At 41.1% G+C, this 25,285-nt stretch overlaps 1 protein-coding gene across 2 annotated transcripts in view; it reads left to right on the top strand.

Annotated features, from left to right (window-relative positions):
• Positions 1–25,285, top strand: part of PIK3CG (phosphatidylinositol-4,5-bisphosphate 3-kinase catalytic subunit gamma) — a 139,746-nt gene that overhangs the window by 28,350 nt on the left and 86,111 nt on the right. The window contains exons 1-2 of one of the 2 annotated variants that reach the window (XM_082254382.1): positions 6,841–6,992; positions 12,628–14,646. In XM_082254382.1, coding sequence (XP_082110508.1) covers positions 12,640–14,646 — 2,007 coding nt within the window. In that variant the 5' untranslated portion in view covers positions 6,841–6,992; positions 12,628–12,639. Of the gene's footprint in view, positions 1–6,840; positions 6,993–12,627; positions 14,647–25,285 lie in introns of those variants that run through there. The other variant, XM_082254381.1, reaches the window with a different exon arrangement.

Below are 25,285 nucleotides of genomic sequence, written 5' to 3' on the forward strand. Positions count from 1 at the left end.
TTTTACAGAGCCTCTCCAATGCTATGGAACTCCTTACCCCAATCTGTCCAATTATCTCCTACTCTATTACCTTATAGACAATCCCTGAAAACTCTCCTCTTCAGAGAAGCCTATCCTACCCACACCAAACAACTGTACTTCCATTTTCTCCATCAGCTCATCCCCCACAGTTATTGCCTTTTGTTTCATCCTCCCCCACTAGGCTGTAGGGATGCCGATCCATGGGACCAGCGGCCGCGTTTGCCGCCAGGCACCCGCATTCGCTTCCCACTGAGAGAGGACAGTCAGCTGTTGTAAACACAGCTGACCGTTGTTCTATATAGGATCACAGGTCTCTGTGATCATTTCCCAAGTCCCTCCCCCCACAGTTAGAAAACACTCCCCTAGGCTCACAATTAACTCTTTGATCACCCCCTAGGTTAACCTCTTCCCTGCCATTGTCATTATTACAGTAACAGTGCATATTTTTAGCACTGATTACTGTAGTAATGTCACTGGTCCCCCCAAAAGTGTCAAAAATGTCATTTAGGGGTCCGATCTTTCCACCGCGATGTCGCAGTCCCGCTAAAAATTGCAGATCGTTGCAATTACTAGTAAAAAATAAATAAAGTTAAAAAATTACATAAATATTTCCCCTAGTTTGTAAACACGATAACTTTTTTTGCGCAAACCAATCAAAATATGCTTATTGCGATTTTTTTTTTTTTTTTTTTTTACCAAAAATATGTAGCAGAACACAAATTTTTCTAAAAGGATGAAACATTTTTTGATTTTAGAATTATTATTTTTTTTGTTTTGGGAATGTTATATAGCAGAATGTAAAATATTCCACCAAAAAAAAAGCTCTATTTGTGGGGAAAAAGAGGACATCAATTTTATTTCGGTACTATGTCGCACGACTACGCAATTTTTTGTTAAAGTAACGCAGTGCCGAATCGCAAAAAATGACCTGGTCATTAAGTGGGCAAATCCTTCCAGTCCAGAACTGGTTAATATGACATTTTACGTTTTGATTCAGCCCCCCAGGTTTACCTTTTTTGTTCTTCAATATTTATCACCCATTGGAATGCACTTGGGGATACTTTTATTTAATATGTTCCTAAAGCACTCCCATTTCTCCTCTGTGTTCAATGTTTCAAGGATTTGGTCCCACTTGATATCATGTAGCATTGAGTGCAGTTCAGAAAAGATTGCTCTTTTTATATTTAGTGTTCTTGTACTCCCCTTATGCCTTCCTTTCCTATGATTTATGCTGAATGTAATAATCCTGTGGTCGTTAGTTCACAAGTTGCCCTGTATATCCACATCTAAAATCAGATCTGTATCATTTGTAATTAATAGATCTAGCAATGCATAATTTCTGGCCGGGGAATCCACCAATTAGGACATGAAGTTGTCCTGTAAGACATTTAAGAAATGGCAGGTCTTTAACGAGTGGGCTGTCCCCTCTGCCCAGTCAATGTCGAGATTGTTGAAGTCCCCCATCACAATAACATTTACGTGCCCCGCTGCAATTTTGAGCTGTGAAAGGAGATCCAACTCCACCTCTTCCTTCAGGTTAAGGGGCCTGTAACATACCCCTATAATTAATTTCCCGCTTTCTTCTACCCTTTGGTGTTCCATCTCATCTCTTCTACCTGTAAATCATTTATGATATATAGAGACACCCCTCCCCCTCTTTTACCCTCCCTGTCCCACCGATATAAGGAATACCCATGGATGGTTGCCATCCAATCATGTCAGTGGTCAAACCAAGTTTCTGTTATTCCCATGAAGTCCACATCCTCCTCGTGTAACAGTAGCTCTAGTTCCTCCATTTTATTGACTAGGCTCCTGACATTTGTGAATATTCCTCTGAGTTTTTTTCTTCAAATTTAATTTTTTTTATTTTGAATAGCAAATATATTAAACAACAATTAGGATCCTCCTTTTTCATGAGACCAATCCATGAGGCAATACATCTTGCGGGTGTGGTGCACTTTCTGAAAATGCACCAAAACCACAGGTTGGTCGCTCCTGCTGTACAAGATCAATAGGTAGAAAGTAGGGGTGTAGTTCCTGAAGCCTGTGCTGTGTAACTTCTATGTTCTCTCTGCAGCCTACATCACCAAAAAATTCACACTTCCAAGGAAGGTTTGACTCTAATTGGTAACTACTTACTGTTACTAGGATATTTATACATTAGGCTTTCTGTGTATGTGATAGTCAGCAAGGAGGATGTTGCAGGATCAACAGCTGATGTGTTCCAGGATGTAACGCTCCTGCGTTTTCTGTATAATGTGGATTTGCAGCTGCAGAAATATTCCACTTCAGTAGTCATGTAGAGAAACGCTGAGATACCAATCCCAACTCCCAAGACTCATCATTTGTGGATAGTCTCAATTCAGCATACAAATACACACACTCAATAAGATGTTCCTGGAGTGATCTATGTATATAGTAGTATAGTGGTGATAGGCTGAAGAGACAGGTTGAGTAGAGATGATAGGTGACAGACACTTGAGAGGAATGTTCTTGAGAATGAGATAGTAGCAGATGGGATGCAGATAGGTTAGCAATCATGTATGGTAGTAGATGATAGGATAGCAGATGAACATACAGGAGAGACTAACCCAGTGCAAGAGCAGATGATAGTAGGCTCAAGAGCTAGCAATCTAGATAGTGCAGATGTAGTAACAATCCTTAGTATGCAGAGCTAGATAGTGTAAGCTTTAGTATGAAGGTTATGGAGGATTCCCCATGTGGGGTACTTATCACTAGTAGCAAGTAGCAGAGGAGAGGTTCGGTAAGAGCGGATGATCCGGTAGCAGGATACAGGGATCAGCAGCGAGGTTCCGATAGCGAGGTATGCTTGCAAGCATGCGAGCTTCAAGGCAGGTTATGCGGTGGCACAAGACAAGGTAAGCATCAAGGCACATTGAACGAACACATGTGAGTGAAAGCCGGTGGTTTAAATAGCTGTTCAGTCCGGCGCCTCATGATGATGTCAGCACTCTTAAAGGGAAACACACCTATATGCACTCCATCTACCTAGGTAGATGGAACACACCCGGAAATGATGTGATAGGAGGCACTGAGAGTGCCAGAATCTTACACAGGATCACCGAATTACAGAGAGACGAACTGAGGTGAATGGGTTCAGCACAGCAATGCCTGGGTGAGAAGCTATACTACTCAGTGGGTAGTTTGTGCTTCATTTGTACACCTCAAATAATAATTTTCAGTTGTGTTTTCGATGAACTTATCCATAGTATCAAATTACAGTTTACAGTACTCATCTAAGCAGCCACAGTCAGGTGTTCAGGGGGCAATCCTGCCACCTCCTGAATGCCTGTTTTTTTATTTTATTTTGGGGATTAAGAGAGGCCTCCTTGACTTGAATGGCTGAGTTTGACAGGCGGTGCCACATGTCAGCTCGACAGGCCGCACTAAATGTGCATGTGAACAGTTGTATTGTATGCTTTTAGAGAATGATCAGGGTGTGGTATATCTGTCTCTCAGTCACCTGTTTTTAACATGGCCCATTTGAAAGAGGCATGTAGACACACTTCAAGTGAACTGAATCGGCAGTTTAACCACTTGCCGACCAGTCACTGGGACTGTACTGCGGCAAAGTGGCTTGATTCCGTCCAGCGACGTAGACCTCCTCCCCTTGTGGAGGCGGCGCTCGCGCACCGCCGGAGGCTCGCTCCCGCTGTTTTCAGTCACAGCGGGAGTCGGGCCAGGGGAGAAGAGCGGGCCAGGGGAGGAGCTGCTCTTCCCCGATCGTCGGGGAATCGAGTTTGGAGATCCGCCCGCTTGTGTAAACAAAGCGGGCGGATCTCCTAAGTGACAAACAGTGACAGATTGCAGGGTTCAGCATAGCTGAACATGCGATCTGTCCCTGTGTCACTCAGTAACCTCCCCCCACACACGTTAGTAAGCACCAGGCATACATTAACCCCTCCCTCTCCAATAAAATTAACCCCTTCCCTGCCAGTGTAATTTTTACAGTAACAGTGCATATTTATAGCACTGATTACTGTAGAAATGTCACTGGTACCCCCAAAAGTGTCAAAAATGTCAGTCAAGGGTCCGATCTGTCCGCCGCAATGTCGCAGTCCCGCAAAAAAAAATCGCAGATCGCCGCCATTACTCGTTAAAAAAAAAACCACCAAAAATGACAGAAATCTTTCCCTTAGTTAGTAAACGCAATAACTTTTGCGCAAACCAATCAAAATACGCTAATTGTGATTTTTTTTTTTACCAAACATAGGTAGCAGAAAACAAATTGGCCAAAAATTTAAAAAAATTTTGATTTTTACATTTTTTTGGGGGGGAATTTCATATAAAAAAAATGTGAAAAATATTGTTATTTTTTCAAAATTTAAGCTCTTTTTTTGTTTATAGCGCAAAAAGTAAAAATCGCACAGGTGATCAAATACAACCAAAAGAAAGCTCTATTTATGGGAAAAAAAGGACGTAAATTTCATTTGGGTACGGCATCGCACGACCGCGCAATTGTCAGTTAAAATCGCACAGTGCCGAATCGCAAAAAGTGGCCTGGACGTAAGACCGCAAAATCCTCCGGTGGTAAAGTGGTTAAACTTTTAAAAGTAAACATGCTGCTTAAGGCTAGACATGCACTGTGGGCTAAACAAAAAAAAAAAATCCAACCGATTCCTCAATCCCCACTATATACAGCATTCCATGAATGATGCTCATGCTGAGCAAGCAACCTCCTGTGTTCAAAATGCAATAGGTCAGCCACTCGTCACAAGACCTGAAAGTTAGCAGCGATACCTTTACTAACAATGCCTACTACAGTGATATCTAGCCCGTGGGTTCCTCTTCCCCGCAGCCACTGTCACATCTAGGCTCGGTTCACAGTGGCACAATCAGAAAGTTGCGCGACTTATGGTGCGACTTTGCCAGGCAACTTCCTGGCGATTTGTTAGCGACTTGAGTATGACTTGATGCAACTTTGAAGCAACTTTCAGGGAATGCCTGAGTAATCTTTTTGTAATGTTGGATCCAAATCACATCAATATAGATGAGGATCCGATCTGGAGGCAACTTCCAAAAAAGTCTCTATGTCAAGGTCTTACCTTGCCCTCCTGTTGGCAGCCATCTTGGACATGTGCAGACTGCTGCCTCTTATAAACTCTGATTGCATCATCACTTACCTTCTGCTTGGGTGTCGCACAGTGATGATGCTGCACACCTGACTATATCTATCACCTGATGGATTGCAATCCTTTGCCCTTGTGTTTGTGCTCCAAGGTGCCTCACTGACTGCTAGCAGTTTTCTGTTCTCCGTGTTCCTCCATGTATGACCTGGCTTGGCTTACGACTCTCCTGGCTCTGGACCCCGCATTGGCAGATGACCCAGCATGCGTAGACTACCTGCTTCTGGACTCGACCCCGGCTTGGATGACAACCCGCTTCTGGACTCGACCCCGGCTTGAATGACTACCCGCTTCTGTACTTGTAGAGCTTCTGGAGCGCTATGGGGGTGAATCGAGTCAGTGTCGGGGCTTCCTAAACCAAGTGGGCATTTATTATGATGTGCAGACTGCTGCCTCCTATAAACTCGGATTGCATCATCACTTGCCTGCTGCCTGGGTGTCGCACAGTGATGATTCTGCACACCTGACTATATCTATCACCTGATGGGTCGCAGTCCTTGCCCTTGTGTTTGTGCTCCAAGGTGCATCTCTGCTAGCAGTCTTTTGTTCTCCGTGTTCCTCCGTGTATGACCTTGCTTGGCTGATGACTCTCCTGGCTTTCAGCCCCGCATCGGCAGATGACTCCCGCATCGGTAGACTACCTGTTTCTGGACTCGACCCCAGCTTGGATGCCTACCCACTTCTGGACTCAACTCTGCCTTGGATGACTACCAGCTTCTGGACTTGACTCTGGCTTGTTCCTGCTCTCACTTACTCACTCTTGCTGTGCATTTGATAGAAGTCACCTTGAAGTAGTACAGGAACCTTTTCTAAAGTCCGAGCGACTTCAGGGGTGCCAATTAAGACCGCTCTCATTGATTAACATGGGATTTCACATGTCATGTGACTTGGGGTCTTACAAGTCGGATCCCAAGTTGGGGCAGTGTGAACCTAGCCTTAAAGTCAGTGTGCAGGCAGATCCCACACAGCTGTGCCATTCATTGACATCGATCTGTAAATTAATAAACTACAAGTCCCATCTTCCACCGCAGTAGACCTATCGTAGTTCCCAATGGACTTCAAGCATGCTGATCAGCAAGTTCGTAGTCCATCCACATGTTCTTCAGCTTCCTAAATAAAAGCCTGTACAGAGGTACAAGCAGAAGACTGGAGTATGTGGAGGAGCAAGAGCCTGACTTTACACCCATGATCCACTATTTGTTTGTTTTTTCCTGTAAAAAAAAAAAAATGTGCATGTATTATTATTCCCTTAAAGTTAAACTTAGCCTTTAATTTGTTTTTCTTCTGGCTTGCTGATAAGTGTGCAGGGAAATACTTTTATTTTCTCAGTGCAAAGCATGTGCACCTTACTCTAAAAGCTGGTTATAAATTAGGGCAGTTGCCATTTTTGCTAAGAAACATAACCAAACTCTTTTGTTGTTCTAGATATCTTTTATTAAGGTAGCATAGCTACCTTCTAAATATTAGAAATGACATCACCAGCATAGATAGACATACATATCACTATTTTGCATAGCTTATAGTTTATACTATTGCATTAATTGTACAAAAATTGTTTTCGATTATATATCTGATATAGGCTAGGCTGTAGCTAGGGGAAGTAGTCCGTAGCTTTTCTAAATATGTAATCAAATGAATAATCAATGTGGTTAAAGCTTCCTTCCTGATACCAGCAGTACTTCCTCTGTAGATGTAAAGAGGAGAAATAAAGTTACAGCTCCAGTGGCTGTGACACTCCTGACAGGCATCAGCACAGGCAGTCTGTAATCTCTGCAACTGTACACAAATGAATCTTCAGGGCCAACACCTCCTTCCAATAAGCAGGTAATTTATCCTTATTGCATTACGTCTGGTGTGTGGGGCTCATTCATTCAGCACAGATGTTTGATTATCTAAAGTTCAATCGTTTTTGCTGGTTTGAGTACTTCATTGCATGCATAGACACTCTGCACAGCGTTGTTATCTATCTTTTTTTTTCTAGGTTGCCCTAGCTGTTTTCCTGCGACATCAATTTCAGATTGTATTTTCAGTGTCCAATTTAGACTTAATCATTAGTAACTAGATATAAGATTGCCAGCACAAAACTATTTTAGCTGTTATCATTTTGTGTATTAATCATTATTTTAAAAATATTATTTATATTTTGTTTTTTGGGAGGGTTTTTTTGCATGTATGTACAAAATAATTATGTATAGGGTTACCATGTCCAAAAATTAGTATTGTACAAGAATAATGGAGAGCAAATGCATAATGCAATTTATGCAAATAGTAAAAGGGTCATACTTGTATGGTTAACTAGAAAAAAAAGTTTAAACTCAAGCTTTTGGAGGATTATGTCTCTTTGCCAGGTGCATTTTAATCACCCTGTTTTGCTTTCTTAATTAGTGATTAAAAAGTATCACTTTGGCAATAATTCTGCCTTTTTTAACCACTATTTGAAATTTTTTACCATAATGCATGGTGAATATCTAAGTATCAATTGTCATAACAATCCTATAATCATTTATTTGTTGTGGTCCATCTTCCATGCAATTAATTACAAATTAATTAATATTGCATTTAGGGTGCAGGAATTCAACCTATGTTTCTATGTTTTACCCCACAAATAGTTAATGGGGTAAATATTTAACATGGAAATAGCACCCTGATGAAAAAATTATAAAGTGTATAATTCCTGCACAAGTTATCCTGCAATGTTGTGCTCATAAAATGTAAATTCCATTTCATTTGTCTCTAAAGTATAACTTTAAAAGGAAGGGAAAACTTATTTTTTTAATTTTAGAGTGGAGGTGGATTAGAACACCTTTTTAGGTTTCTTTTTTTTCTGTCTGTGTCCCCATTAGGGAGCTTCACCTCTCTATTTGTCCTGTTTACCATTATTACTAAAAGTAAAAGAAAATCCCAAAATTTTCAGTTGTCACCAGAACAGTAATAGAAGGGTAATCTTCCAATGAGGAGACAAGTTCTGGTGACCAAATATACATTTATTTGGATGATTTTTCCTAACTTCCTGTTGAGATTATGGGACAGAAAGTGAGGGAAAATCTCCCCATTGGAGGATAACTCTCCCTTACTTAATCCAAAATGGGGAAAAAAGCCATATGCCTACAATTCTAGTGTAAATTCAATTATTACTTTCTAGCAACCATGGCAACCTGGGGGTGTTTTGTACACTGTATATAAAACACCCTCAGAAGTAATATCTGGTTTGATTTAATCATTGTCACCCTCCAGTTCCCAGAGCTTGGAGCCAAATGAAAATACATAATTTGCAGTAAGTACTTAATTTTAATGTGATTACTGATTACTTTGTAAAAAGTATGTAAAAATTCCGGTGTGTACTTTGGAAGCTGTGTTTAACCACTTCCGCCCGCCATATAGCAAAGTGACGGCCGGAAAGTGGTTGCTCTATCCTGAATGGCCGTCAAATGACGTCCAGCAGGATAGACCGTTCTGCACGCCCCCGGGGGGTGCGCAGAGCAGAGATCAGTGGTGCGGTGTGTCACTCTGACTCACCGCATTTCCGATCCTGGTAGAGAGCCTAATGATGTAAGCTCTTTACCATGTAATCAGCTGTGTCCAATCACAGATGATCACATAGTAAATAGGAAGTGCCGTTGATCGGCTTTCCTCAGTTCGTGCCTGACAGGCACGAGTAAAGGAGCGCCTGATGGGGGGGGGGGTCTGTGCTGGTATTCAGAGCATTGATTACCCATGCAGACCCTTGGGGGATGCCACTAGAACCACCAGTGATTGCCCACCCATGGCCACCAGGGATGCCCACCCATGGCCTCCAGGGATGCCAATCAGGGCTCAGGGACCCTTTCAGTGCCCTCCTTATCAGTGCTGCCATCTATCAGTGTCGCCCACCAGTGCCCATCATTGCCATCTATCAGTGCCGCCCACCAGTGCCCATTATTGCCCATAAGTGCCAACTATCAGTGCTGCCTATCAGTGCCCATCAGTGCCGCCTATCAGTGCCGCCTATCAGTGCCCACCAGTTCTGCATATAAGTGCTATCAGTGCCGCCCATCAGTGCTGCATATTAGTGCCTCATCATCAGTGCCACCCCATCAGTGCCTCCTCATCAGTGCCTGTCAGTGCGGCCTCATCAGTGCAGGAAAAAACATTTTTTTCAAACTTTTCGGTCTTTTTTTATTTGTGTAGCAAAAAAGAAAAAACCTTGCGGTGATCAAATACCACCAAAAGAAAGCTCTATTTGTGGGGGAAAATGACACAAATTTGGTTTAGGTACAGTGTTGCATGACCGCGCAATTGTCATTCAAAATGCAACAGCGCTAAAACCTGAAAATTGGCCTGGGCAGGAAGGGGTTGAAAGTGCCCTGTATTGAAGTGTTTAAACTTAGATGATGGAGCTGTTGCCCATATAGTAACTAGTCCGGCTGCTTTCTTTCATTTTCTCAGATGTGATAGATAAAATGTGATTTGTCACAATGACCAGCAACTCAACTTTTAATCTTGTTTTCTTTATGCTATTTTTTCCATTATAATATAGTCACTTTTAGCCACTAAACCTTGACTTAGTTACTAAGGAGCCTATTTATAACAAATTTCATTTTCACCCACTTTGCACTAAGCCACACTTTGCAACAATTCTACATGATTTTTAAGACATGTATGTAATTATTTATCAAAGCAATTTGAAATGAAAGTGATTACATTTGTTTGCTAACTCTGTTAAATATCCAAATTTTTACCTACCCTCTCCATGCTTCAGCGCTGTCCCTAACTTTCTCCTTGGTCCAACCCTGGAGGTCCTCTTCAGGTTAGACCCACATCCTGGGAGCCCAGCCTGTCATTTGCATGCACCCCTGCAGCACTCACACAAAAAATATTAGAGGTATTTGGAGGAGGGGGGCCTATACCAATCCTGGCTTGTTTATTGACCACATTTCTGCCTGTTGCCTGGACCGACCTTTTGACTGCTTGCTGACTATGTCTCTGCCTGTGCCAGAAATGCACTGTCTGCACATCTCAGTAACCATGTTCCTGTGAGACACCAGTCCCATCCATCTCCTGCAGACAACTGCACTACTGGAACCTCGGGAATTCTTTTGTTCTTACTTGCTTGGCTTATAGGAACTTGGACTGTTATAGGTGAGGCTACACTAAGCTGTATTCCCTTATCACTTGTACAGAGGCAACTATTACAGGGTTTTGATACAATTGGTTGATTTGTGTGATATACAAGATGCAAGTTCTGGTACATAATACGTTCAATCACTGAAAAAGTCCTACACATGTGGTATCATCATACTAAGGAGCAGTAGTAAAATGTGTTTGGAGGTGTGATTGTAAGTATGCCCATGCTGTGTGTGGGAAACATCTTACTGAATTGCCAACTTGGTGTAAAAATAATTTTCAATTTTGTTCTGCATTCTCCATAAACTTTTGGCAAAAAAAAATAGGTCTTCAAAATATTCACCATGCCTCAAAATGTGGTAATTGTATTGGTGTTTCCGCTGTCCTGGTGCTCCAGGGACCCCACAAAATGTAATAAGTAGTTAGAAAATTAGATGTTTCATTTATGCCCCTAGAAAGCCTAAAGATGCTCTTTGGATTTTGAGCTACTTTGTGTGGCTAGGCTGTGAAAAAATCTCATACATGTAGTATCGCCACATTCAGGAGGAGTAGCAGACTGTCTACTTGGGTGTATTTCCAAGTCTGCCTATGATGTGTGTTAGGAATATATTATTTATTGACAACTTTGTGTAAAAAAAAAAAAAAACATTTTCATTTTTTCTCAGAATTTTCCAAAATGTTCAAAAAATTAAATTTTCAAAAGACCTGCTATGCCTTTCAGAATATACCTGAGAGCGTTTGCTTTTCAAAATGGGGTCATTTTGTGGGCGTTTCCATTGTCCTGGTGCTCCAGAGCCTACAAAAAAGTCATAGGTAGTCAGGAAATTAGATGCCTGAAGGTGTTCCTTGGATTTTGATCCCTCTATGCATCTACTTGGTCGTGAAAAAAAAATCTCACAAATGTGGTATCCCTATACTTAGGAGGCATAGCAGAATGCATTTTGGGGTGCAATTGTAAGTATGTCCATGCTTTGTGTGAGAAATAACTTGTGACAAAAATTGCAACTTTTTTTAAAAACTCACAATGCCTCTTACTAAATACCTTGGACTGTCTACCTTTCAAGTCTACTTTTCAAGGAGTCATTTGGGAGGTATTTGTACTGTCCTTGTATTTTAGGGCATCCAGAAATTAGATTTATTTTTTCAAATATATATATACCATAGATTGTAGACTAAATAAATATATGAAGGATGAGAATTTATTTGTAAAATTCTAAAATAGAAACTAAGAATTTTCAAAATGTTTGGTCTTTTTTCATTTTTATAGCAAAAAGTAAAAACCAAGTGGCGATTTAAGTCTCCATTCACACCTGAGCAATTTGAATCACAGGCACAATCGCCACAATTCTGCCCGCTTTTCCCAATCGCAGCAAATCGCAGGATGCATTTGCGATGCCATCACTTTTTAATAACTCCCCAATTGCGCCACGATTTTGCCGTGATTGTCACACATTAAATTGCGTTAAATCACAACACGCGACACTGTCAGTCAAAATAAGCACAACAATTGAGCCACAACGGCGGCACGATTGGGGATGCCCTTAAGAAGTAATGACATCGTAAACACGCCCTATGTATATGGTTGTATTTCTACTACACAGTGCAAAACTGAATCATCAACCCTTATGGGATCTAGTGACGGGAAGTCCCAGTAAGCCATTTGTCACCCAATCCCATAAGGGTTGATGATTTAATTTACACTGTGTAGTAGAAATACAACCGTGTACATGGAATTTTTGCATTATGTTACATCTCTATTGTATGTCTTAATGATTTTAAATCTTGTACAATACATTTTTGATAATTTTCAACCCATTGGTACCGCTAAAGTCTTTAAGAAATGTATAGGGTACTTTTGTGCAATGTCTCTGATAGGATGTGGTACCGAACATATTTTTCCAAAAGTTAGAGGGTTTCCTTGGTGTTCCCTCCTCCCATCCCCTCCTTTTCCCATTGTAAACATGTCCCTCGATTTGCTGCGAGATGGAATCGCAGGCAGAATCGCAGCTTTTCCACCCGCCATTTAAATTGCCCTAATGCCACCAAAAGAAAGCTCTATCTGTCGCAAAAAATAACTTAATTTGGGTACAGTTTTGTATGACTGAGTAATTGTCATTTAAAGTATGACAGTGCTGAAAGCTGAAAAATAACCCAGAAGGGAGTGAAAGTGTTCGGACCTGAGGTGGTTAAACTCCCTACTTTCTTCAATAATTGGTGGCTAACATGTTACAAGACTCTGCTACTCTAGTTATTTATAAAGTACCAAAATGAACAGCTGTGTAAGTGCCAAAAATGAAAACTTGCAAACATATAAAAATGGCAGTTTGTATATTTTATACTCTATTTCTGTTCACAGCTTGAAGCTGGCATGGCGCTGGAGAATTATGACCAGCCTGTTGTACTAAGAGAGGAAAATAAAAGGAGACGAAGAAAAATGAGACCCCACTCAGCTGCAACATCTAACGTGTTCTCCATGGAGCTTATACCAATAGAATTCATTCTGCCGACTAGCCATAAGAATAGCAAGACTCCAGATACAATTCTCTTGGAAATTGCTGGAAATTGCACAGTTGAGCAGATGAAAGCACAAGTGTGGATGAATGCAATAGAGAAAAGTCATAATAGTGATTTCTACCACAGACTTAGTCCAGACCAATTCCTCTTGCAGTATCAGAAAAAAGGTCAGTGGTATGAAATATATGACAAGCATCAGGTGATTCAAACATTAGACTGCATAATGTACTGGAAGGTTTTACAAAAAACTGTAGGAAAGATTTATATCATCCAAAAACAAAAATCCTCTGAAGAGACAGTGGAGTACCAGAAAAAGTTAAATTATCTAATTGGATATGATGTGACAGATGTCAGCAATGTACATGATGATGAACTAGAATTCACTCGCCGTAGACTGGTCACTCCACGTATGATTGAGCTTGTTAAAAGAGATGCCAGGCTATATTCTATGGACCCTTGGGTAACATCAATGCCACTTCCAGAGCATTTATCTAAAAAACTTCCTTCCAATAATATTTTCATTATTATACACAAGGGTATGACAAGCCATACAATCAGGGTGTCCATTGATGACACACCAGATGAAGTACTTCAGTCTTTCTTTACAAAAATGGCCAAGAAAAAATCATTGCTGGACATTTCAGAGGAACACAGTGAGCAAGATTTTGTCCTAAGAGTTTGTGGAAGAGATGAGTACATCATTGGGAACTCACCACTTAAAGATTTTTTTTACATAAGACAATGTATTAAGAGTGGAGATGAGATCCATTTTGTTCTTGATCTCCCTCCTGATCCATCTGAAGACATGGTCCAGAAAGAAGAGTGGCCTTTGGTTGATGACTGCACTGGAGTAACAGGTTATCATGAACAGCTGACAATTGAGGGAAAAGACCATGAGAAAATATTTACAATATCTCTATGGGATTGCAATAGAAAGTTCAGAGTAAAAATTATTGGAATTGATATCCCAGTTTTGCCAAGAAATACTGAACTTATTGTGTTTGTTGAAGCCAACATTCAGTATGGACAGCAAGTTCTTTCCCAAAGGAGAACTTCTTGTAAGCCATTTACAGAAGAAGTCCTATGGAACACGTGGCTGGAATTTGATATAAAAATCAAAGATTTGCCTAAAGGAGCCCTTCTGAATCTACAAATAATTTCCTGTAAGGCTCAGACTGTCTCAAACAAAGGAACTCCCCACGCAGCAGACACTACTGGCTCAGACTCAAAATGTAAAAACCATCTTCTTTACTATGTAAACCTGTTGTTAATTGATCACAGATTCTTATTAAGACAGGGGGAATTTGTCCTTCACATGTGGAAAATACCTGGTAAAGGGGAAGAGCAAGGAAGTATTAATGCAGATAAACTGACTTCTGCAACTAACCCTGATAAAGATACTTCAATGGCCATTTCTCTAAGTCTAGACAAGTACTGCCATCCGGTAGCCCTTCCTAAACACAAGTCTGTGTCTGATCCTGAACTTGACAGGGCAAGGTCTGAAATGCCCAACCAGTTACGGAAGCAGCTTGAAGAAATTATATCCACAGATCCCCTTCATCCCTTGACACCAGAAGACCAAGAGCTCATGTGGCATTTTAGATATGAAGTTATGAAGCACCCAGAGGCTTACCCTAAACTGCTAAATTCAGTAAAGTGGGGAGATCAGGAGATGGTGGCCAAAACATATCAGCTATTAAATAAAAGGGAAGCGTGGGATGACTGCTCTCTGGATGTTGGCCTAACAATTCAGCTACTTGATTGCAACTTTTCTGATGAAAATGTACGAGCCATGGCAGTTCAGAAACTGGAGTGTTTGCAGAATGATGAAGTCCTTCATTATCTTCTACAGCTGGTACAGGTAATCCACACTTTGCATAAAAGCACATGTAGTTCCTTTTTGTACCTCTTTTTATTTGCGTGAGTACAAAGGCTTACTAATAATTTATCAGTATGTTTGTTTCATTGGCATTCTGTATATGCTTTTCATTATTCATTCATAAATATAGTATTTCTTTGTTTATTTTTTTGCATGCCAGTTTCCTGAAGCAATATTTTTTTATTCTTATTCTATTATCAGTGTTTTTTAGAATACATATCAAGCTTTTTTTATGTAATATACTTGTACCAATATAGTCCGCAGTACTATGAAATATTGAGATCAGTCCTTGACTCGGAGCATTCTTGCAGTCTAATGTTCTTTAAAGAGTTCCACACACACACAAGCATGTAATAGCCAATATTGTAATCCAGTTGACCACTTGCCAACCGCCGCCCGACTATATACGGCGGCGGTCAGCCCCTCCCAGGCAACGTGATGTATCGGTACGTCACTAGCCTGGGAGCGAATAGGGGGCTCCCGCCCCCGCTCGTACCAGAAGAAGCCGGCACGTGTGACCGGCGGACCCGATGTCCGCCGGTCAATCGCAATCGTCGGGTAGAGAGGGAGAAAGGCAGGCGGCTAATGTAAACAAAGCCGCCTTTCACTCTCCCCTGTGTAAAAGCACAGATCACTCGGTCCTGCTATGTAGGACCGTTGATCTGTGCTGTTACACACAAAGCCACATCCAATCACAGTAAGAAACATGCCCCTAGGGACACACTTAACCCCTCCCTCTCCAATAAAGTTAACCCCTTCCCTCCCAGTGTCATTTTTACAGTAACAGTGCATATGTATAGCACTGATTACTGTAGTAATGTCACTGGTACCCCCAAAAATGTCAGTCAAGGGTCCGATCTGTCTGCCGCAATGTCGCAGTACCGCAAAAAAAAAAACAATAAAAATTGCAATTACAATAAAAAAAGCAATAACTTTTGCGCAAACCAATCAAAATACGCTTTTTGCGATTTTTTTTTTTTTTTTTTTTTTTTTTTACCAAACCTATGTAGCAGAAAACAAATTGGCCTAAAATGTTAAAAAATTTTGATTTTTACATTTTTTATGGGAGAATTTCATATAAAAAAATGTGAAAAATATTGTTATTTTTGCAAAATTGTCGCTCTTTTTTTGTTTATAGCGCATGATCAAAAAATCACACAGGTGATCAAATACCACCAAAAGCAAGCTCTGTTTGTGGGAAAAAAACTCATACCTCGGATGTGAAGAACACACAGACAAAGTAAAAGACAGAGGGAGTGCACCTTGCAGTAATGGCATGTTGCCTACTGTATTAAATAACTTAACAAAAAGGTGCAGAGCTAAACCGTACAAATATAAAGTGCATTAAAGTGGAGTTCCACCCATTTTTGGAACTTTAGATCTATGTAATCCCCTTTAAAATGGCTTTTACCAATGGAAACTTTTTTTTTTTTTTTTTGCTAGTAAATACCTTAATTTCGGCTTTATTCCTCCTCACCTCACTTCCTGGTCCGATCGGCGATGACGTCATTCGGCGATCCGCAGTGTCTGCTGGGATGTAATCTATTCCAGAAATCTCGCAGTAGCTGTATCTGTACTGAGCCGTGCCTGCCCCGCCTCCGCCCCGCCTCCGCCTCGCCTCCTCTAATTGAGTTGCATTGTATGAATGTATTAAGGCTGTTCTCTGCCCGCCTCCGCCCCGCCTCCTCTCATTGAGTTGCATTGTATGAATGTATTAAGGCTGTTCTCTGCCCCGCCTCTGCCCCGCCTCCTCTCATTGATTTGTAAGAGGAGGCGGGGCGGAGGCGGGGCAGAGAACGGCCTTAATACATTCATACAATGCAACTCAATGAGAGGAGGCGGGGCGGAGGCGGGGCAGGCACGGCTCAGTACAGATACAGCTACTCCGAGATTTCTGGAATTGAATACATCCCAGCAGACACTGCGGATCGCCGAATGACGTCATCGCCGATTGGACCAGGAAGTGAGGAGAGGAGCAATAATGCCGAAATTAAGGTACTTACTAGCAAAAAAAAAAAAAAAAAGTTTCCATTGGTAAAAGCCGTTTTAAAGGGGATTACATACAGCTATGTATTCCAACCTATTAAAAATGGGTGGAACTCCGCTTTAAGTGCATATATATACTTATGAAAAATAAATCAATATGAATTGATTATAAACATAGATGAAAAAAGAAAGTCCAAAGTGTTGTAAAAAAAGTGTATCCTCAATATGTAATCCTCGTGAATTTTCCAGACACAGTGCTTAGCATTACTAACACCAACATTAGGGGGGCTTTCTAGAAATTATGGACCCTGTTTTGTATACGCCTAATGGGTCGGTATCAGCAGTAGTGTGTACATAAGCATCCGGAAAGGAGAAAGATATCTGGATCAACTCTCGCCACTTATTACTCCAACAGCAATTTATTCCACTTTGATGTAAAATATTCCAACCGGAGTACCACTCAGTTACAATTATTCTGGATGGAATCTTCTCCAAATAGGCTCACTAAAAGAATAAACTCCACATAGTGAAAAACTATACAGAATCGACATTTTATTAAAGGTCAGAAAAACTTAGAATTAGATGGATAAAAAGCGCTTTTCAATAAAACATCCTATGGACCATATGGGATGCAATGGCATCAAATGGCGACAGGCCCGGCGCATTTCGTCTGATTAGACATTATCTGGGGTGTCTGGCCATTACTGTACTGCATTTATATAGGAAAAGTAACCCCAATATCGACAGATCACCTGTGATATTGCAGATCTTACTGGTCAAGGTTTCTCCATACTGCTGTGCGGACAAGATGGAGGCATTGCGTGTGTTCCAAGCCTCAGTCTGAGTGCGATAACATCTCGCGATGATACTGTCACGCTATAGAGTAAGAACCAAGCCTCGCTCTCAGTTGACAGGGCATGATGTTATACGGAAACCAAGCCTTGGGTTGCCGATGCCACCGCATGCGCTCCAAACCTCAATATGAATGTATAGGGCACATTAGACCGACATAATCGCAACAAAGACCCAACCTCACTCTCAATAGTGAACCCTATTGTTGTGCAAAAACCGAGCCTCAGTATGGGTGACTTATACGTATGACGAAAAATAAATAAGTACTAGGTTTCCGGTCTCCTAGAACTGGAACTCAAATTGCTGCTTTAGATTAAAGGAAATCATCAAGCCTTTTTTAAAAAGAGTGAATAATACCTATAGCCTCCGCCTAGGAAAACCTATTACAGGTAATATAGAAGGGAATATAATTTGCAAATATTATTAATAAATAAAACAAATAAACATTAAAAAAAATAAAAAATCAAAATCGAAAAAATATATAAATCTGCAATGAAAAATCCCAAGTAATTGGTCAAAATGTGGTCACTTGTACATACCATATGTGTATTTCATAATAGATACATCACATATATAGATACAAATCTAAATATAAAAATATGCTTTATTTATAAAAGCATTAATGTCCCACTCTATGTTCAAACCAAACAGAAAAGAGGAGCGTAATTCATAAATCCAAAACGTTTTGAGACTCCCCTAATCCTAGCTCCACCCCTCCAAGGAGGCACGTATCTATCAGTAATGATGAATTCTGTGCCTCTTGGGTCACGGTTGTTAAACTGGCGATAATGTTTAGGTACACTATGATTAGTTAACCACTTGGCGACCGCGCACGTTGCTGCTACTGCAGCAGAGCAACTCGGGTGGGTCTGGCGACGTAGACCTACGTCGCCAGATACCTCCCTCTCTCGGCGGCGTGTGCACGCTGCCGGAGGCTTGCTCCCGCTGTGTCTAGGGCCAGAGGAGGAGAGGCGGTAATAACCGGATGATCCAGTAGCGGGATACAGGGATCAGCGCAGCGTGGTTCCGACAGCGAGGTATGCTTGCAAGCATGAGAGCTTCAAGACAGGTTAGCATCAAGGCACAAAGCAGTTGCAAAGCACAAAGCAGTTTGAACGAACACATGTGAGTGAGAGCCGGCGATCTAAATAGCCATCCAGTCCGGCGCTCAGTGATGACAGCATCAGTCTTAAAGGTGTATGCGCACCTTACCAAAAGAGAATGGTGGGGCGCATACACTTATGAAAGAGTAATTAGGGTACCCAAGGTACCAGAACATTACAATGTGATGTATCTATTATGAAATACACATACAGTATCTCACAAAAGTGAGTATACCCCTCACGTTTTTGTAAATATTTTATTATATCTTTTCATGTGACAACACTGAAGAAATTACACTTTGCTTCAATTTAAAGTAGTGGGTGTACAACTTGTATAACAGCCTAAATTTGCTGTCCCCTCAAAATAACTCAACACACAGCCATTAATGTCTAAACCGCTGGCAACAAAAATGAGTACACCCCTAAGTTAAAATGTCCAAATTGGGCCAAAAGGGTCAATATTTTGTGTGGCCACCATTATTTTCTGGCACTGCCCTAACCCTCTTGAGCATGGAGTTCACCAGAGCTTCACAGGTTACCACTAGAGTCCTCTTCCACTCCTCCATGACGACATTACAGAGGTGGTGGATGTTAGAACCCTTGCGCTCCTCTACCATCCGTTTGAGGATGCCCCACATGCTCAATAGGGTTTAGGTCTGGAGACATACTTGGCCAGTCAATTACCTTTACCCTCAGCTTCTTTAGCAAGGCAGTGGTCATCTTGGAAGTGTGTTTGGAGTCGTTCTGTTGGAATTTAAGGGTGTGCACCTGCGCCTATGGGTAACCTCAAATAATTAAACAATTAAATATTAAATATGTGCACCATAAATTATTATTAAATAAATAAATAACTAATGTGCAGCTGCAATAAACTCCTCCTGCCACAAGGGCAGACACAGTATAAATTAGAGGGATATTTGAATACCTCACGCTTTGTGCGCTTGCAACAAATGTGTATTAGAAAATGATATATATAGTATATTGCAAACTTAAAATTGTGCAAAAGTTCATATGTGCTATAGACAATACTACAAAATATATGACTCAATCCAGCTGTAAAAAATGTTATACACAGAGTCCTGTAGAAATAATAATAATGTACACAATGTAACAATCTGTGTTGGGTGTAATATTACACCATATAGGGATGTAAATCCAGGATTTCCAAAATAAATAATCCAGGCAAGGTGATATATTGGTGATTGGGATTTTAAGGGTCACCACAGTGCTCGGGGATGTATGTCAAAAGGCTCACCAGAAAAGATGGATCCCCTCTTACCTTATGGCAGGGAGTCTGTGTATAACATGGGACTCTGTGTATAACATTTATGGATTGAGTCATATATTTTGTAGTATTGTCTATGGCACATATGAACTTTTGCACAATTTTAAGTTTGTAATATACTATATATATATATATATATATATATATATATATATATATATATATATATATAATTTTCTAATACACATTTGTTGCAAGCGCACTAAGCGTGGGGTATTCAAATATCCCTCTTTCTAAGTTATGTTGAAATACTGCCCTGCGGCCCAGTCTCCGAAGGGAGGGGATCGTGCTCTGCTACAGTATGTCACAGTACATGGTTCCCTCAATGAACTGTAGCTCCCCATTGCCAGCAGCACTAATGCAGCCCCAGACCATGACACTCCCACCATCATGTTTGACTGTAGGCAAGACACACTTGTCTTTGTACTCCTCACCTGGTTGCAGCCAAACACGCTTGGCACCATCTGAACCCAATAAGTTTATCTTGGTCTCATCAGACCACAGGACATGGTTCCAGTAATCCATGTCCTTAGTCTGCTTGTCTTTAGCAAACTGTTTGCAGACTTTCTTATGTATCATCTTTAGAAGAGGCTTCCTTCTGCGATTACAGCCATGCAGACCAATTTGATGCAGTGTGCAGCATAAGGTCGGAGCAGTGACAGGCTGACCCCCACCCCTTCAACCTCTGCAGCATTGCTGGCAGCACTCATATGTCTATTTCCCAAAGGCAACCTCTGGATATGACGCTGAGCATGTGCACTCAACTTCTTTGGTCGACCATGGTGAGGCCTGTTTTGACTGGAACCTGTCCTGTTAATCCGCTGTATGGTCTTGACCACCTTGCTGCAGCTCAGTTTCAGGGTCTTGCCAATCTTCTTATAGCCTAGGCCATCTTTATGTAGAGCAACAAATCTTCTTCTTTTTTTCAGATCCTCAGAGAGTTCTTTGCCATGAGGTGCCATGTTGAACTTCCAGTGACCATTATGAGAGAGTGAGAGTGATAACACCAAATTTAACACACCTGCTCCCCATTCACACCTGAGACCTTGTAACACTAAAGAGTCACATGACATGGGGGGGGGGGCTAATTGGGCCCAATTTGCACATTTTCACTCGGGTGTACTTACTTTTTTTGCCAGCGGTTTAGACATTATTGGCTGTGTTCTGAGTTATTTTGAGGGGACAGAAAATTTACACTGTTATACAAGCTGTACACTCACTACTTTACATTGTAGCAAAGTGTCATTTCTTCAGTGCTGTCACATGTCAAAATATAATACAATATTTACAAAAATATGAGGGGTATACACACTTTTGTGAGATACGGTATGTAAAAGTGACCGCATTTTGACCAACTACTTGGAATTTTTCATTGCAGATTTATATATTTTTTATGTATATTCCTTGTATTTATTATTCAGTTTTGCAAATTCTATTCCCTTCTATATTACCTGTAATAGGTTTTCCTGGGAGGAGGCTATGGGTATTATTCACTCTTTTTGAAAAGGCTTGATGATTTCCTTTAATCTAAAGCAGCAATTTGAGTTCCGGTACTTAGAGACCGAAATCCTAGTAGTTATTTATTTTTCGTCATGCGTATAGGTCACCAATACTGAGGAAACAATAGGCTTCACTGTTGAGAGTGAAGCTGGGTCTTTGTTGTGATTGTGCGAATCGCTGAAAGTGCACCCTCGCTTGTTTTCTATAGCCAAGGTTTTGGCATTTCTACAGAAAGGGGTTGAACAGTGGTTGGCCTTGGATACTATTAAAGGCCAAGTTTCGGCTTTGGCTATCTATTTTCAATGCCCATTAGCCATGCACGCCCTTATCTGGAGGTTTATTCAAGGTGTGCGCCATTTGGCTCCTCCGCGGCGATCCCCGTTACAGCCATGGGATCTTAAGTTGGTGCTGTCTGTTCTTCAAAAGCCTCCTTTTGAGAAAATTCGGGAGATTTCGCTGGTTGATTTGTTTCAGAAGGTTGACTTCTTGGTGGCGATCACTTCTGCCCGCAGAGTATCTGAATTGGCGGCTTTGTCTTGCCGCTCACCTTATCTGGTGGTTCACAGAGATAAGGTGGTACTTCGACATAATCAGTTGTTCCTAAGGTGGTTTCTGATTTTCATTTAAATGAAGACATTGTACTGCCTTCTCTTTGCCCTAAACCTCAGCATCCTAAGGAGTATGATTTATATTCTTTGGATGTGGTTCGGGCTATCAGGGTTTACTTAGAGACCACTGCGTCCTTCAGAAAATCGGATGCTCTTTTTGTCCTTACGGCTGGACTTTGTAAGGGACTGGCTGCGTCTGCTGCAACCATTTCCAGATGGATCAGCCAGACCGTGGTACAGGCCTATTCACTGAAGGGTCAGATTCCCCCTTTTCCAGTGAAGGCGCCTTCTACTAGAGCGCTGAGTGCCTCCTGAGCTTTTTGCCATCAGGCGTCGGTGCTACAAGTTTGCAAGGGGGCAACTTGGTCGTCTGTGCATACCTTTACAAAATTCTACAAGGTAGATGTGCTGGCATCAGCAGAAGCTTCTTTTGGCCACAAGGTTTTGCAGGCTGCAGTTTTAGAGAAAACCCCCGTTGTTTCTCTTTGAGGGTTCATTGTTCAGGGGGAGCTACTGTTGTTTCTGGTTGAGCTCTGTTTTACCTGGTTGGCTACATTTGGCCATTGGGGCATTCAGGTTTTTTGTTCCTGTCTCGTTTCCACCCCTCATATTTTTACTGCTTTGGGACATCCCTATAGTCTCTGACTAGATGGAGCTGCGTCTGTCGATGAACGATAAAGAGAACTGGATTTTTGTAAGAACTTACCGTAAAATCCCTTTCTCTGAAGTTTATCGACAGACGCAGCACCCACCCCTCTACTTTTGAGTTATGGGGTCTTTTTCTGTCACTGCTTGAAACACAACTGTTTGAGTATAGAGCCTGAGGGGTTTTGCCGGCTGGGACAGCCCCTATAGGCATGGACAAGCCTTTTTTCCGCCTAATACCTATCCCTAGTGAGAGGAGCATAACCCTATAGTCTATGATTAAGCAGAGCTGCGTCTGTCGATTGAACTTCAGAGAAAAGGATTTTACGGTAAGTTCTTACAAAAATCCAGTTTTATCCACTAGCCCCCTCACGTGACACTCATTCACATTATGCGGGAAGAATCTAGTATAATGGCTGATAGCAGAGCAGCACTCCTGTGGTAGTCTTGTGACTACTTTGTGGGAAAAAATCAAAATATCCATAATATAACTTTTTTAAAGCTCATATCTGTGATAAATGTTTCATTTTTATTAACCTTTCATTTGCTCCACATGACACTTCTGCAGTTTTGTGGGGCAGTTCCACAACAATAATAATCAATAAATTATCAGCGCAACCAACTAGTGAAAAAACCAAAGATGGTATAAACAATTGAAACGGCAAATTAATACTGGTGCAAATAAGTATACAAATATCAGTGCAATAATCCGGCTGCAAACACAAATTGTGTAACACCTCACAAATAATATGCAAATACCTATAAAAGTGTTGCGCCAGAAATACTTAATCAATATATAATCAGGTGATATTGATGGTGTAATAAATATCAAGAGTCTAAAATAAAGTCCATAAGTGTCCAAATAGAGGTGAAAAGACGAAACTTCCAACAAGGTAGTAAAAAAAAAAAAGGTGGTAAAAAAATCATAAAAATTTCTTCACAAACACAGCTGTGCATATATCCCACCACCGGCTAGATTGGTCTCTCACCTCAGCCACAGACCCATAAAGGGTCAAAGATCGCATATATCAGCTGTAGCAGCCTGGGGATTATCCTCTCACAGCTCTCTCGGACAGCCCAACATAGATCACTCAGGTGGGGATGGATGAACTCCAATCAAACTCAGAAATCGGTGTACAGTATATATAAAACAAAGGGGACATATACAGTGCTCTCCGTCTGAATACCAATGTCTTTATTAGATATAGTAAAAGGTACTCACATTTAGCGGCACTCAGTACAACGTCAGGTACGCAGACTCCACCCCCTATAACGCGTATAGGGGCAGAGCCTGCGTACCTGACGTTGTACTTTCCCTTTGTCCCAGCTGCACGTGTATCTGTCTGCATTGCGCGCACCGCTGAGTGCCGCTAAATGTGAGTACCTTTTACTATATCTAATAAAGACATTGGTATTCAGACGGAGAGCACTATATATGTCCCCTTTGTTTTATATATACACCGATTTCTGAGTTTGATTGGAGTTCATCCATCCCCACCTGAGTGATCTATGTTGGGCTGTCCGAGAGAGCTAGGAGAGGATAATCCCCAGGCTGCTACAGCTGATATATGCAATCTTTGACCCTTTATGGGTCTGTGGCTGAGGTGAGAGACCAATCTAGCCGGTGGTGGGATATATGCACAGCGGTGTTTGTGAAGAAATTTTTATGATTTTCTTACCACCTTTGTTTTTTTACTACCTTGTTGGAAGTTTCTTCTTTTCACCTTTATTTGGACACTTATGGACTTTATTTTAGACTCTTTTGATATTTATTACACCATCAATATCACCTGTTTATATATTGATTAAGTCTTTCTGGCGCAGCACTTTTATAGGTAGTTCCAGAACAATACTTCCTATTTTAAGGAGTCCACATTCAGAAGCATCACGTGATGATGAGGAGAAAAAAATAAGCAGGACTGTGCTGTCAATCGTGATTCTGAAGCTGCCCTACAACAGCGCAAGGGTGTCACGTTGGGAGAAGAAGATTACCAAGTTTTCATTCTAAAGTAAATTAAGGTTAAAGTGAATGTAAACCCTCGCATATACCCAGTGAAGTGACCAGCCTCAGATGATACACAGATATGAGAAAAATCTCTCTACATAAGTTTTACATGTATATCTGCTGTCTTCAGCTTTCTAAATTCTTTAGAAAGTGCACATTGTGCTAGAAATTTTTCTTCCTGTTTTAGCAGTGGTAGGGGGTCTGGGTATACAGTGTGTGAGCTGATTGGAGGAAAGGCATACACCCCCACTCCACATAGGCAGAGGAACAAAGAAACTTGCAGAGCTGTGCTGTGAATAGACAAGCTCCCTGCTTATCTGTCTCTAAGTTACCTCCCCGACACAAATTTCCAGCTGCTTTTATCTCCTGTGTCGGAGAGATTGTCAGAAGTTATCATGGTGACAACAGAGGAACGGAGCAGCAGAAAGACAGGAGACTTGGAGCTTTGGAGAAAGATAAGGGAACACTACAGATATATGTGCCCAAGTCAGATTTCATAAATGGGGTTTACATCCATCTTAATGAAAATAAATAATTATTATTTATATGGGCTTTTTGTAAAACAGTTTTATGGATATTCTTTTTTCAACAAATCGTCACATGACCGCCAGAGCATTTATTGAGCTCTGTGCGGTCC

Source organism: Pelophylax lessonae, assembly GCF_965119305.1.
Source record: "Pelophylax lessonae genome assembly, chromosome: 4".
In the NCBI taxonomy this organism is placed as follows: domain Eukaryota; kingdom Metazoa; phylum Chordata; class Amphibia; order Anura; family Ranidae; genus Pelophylax; species Pelophylax lessonae.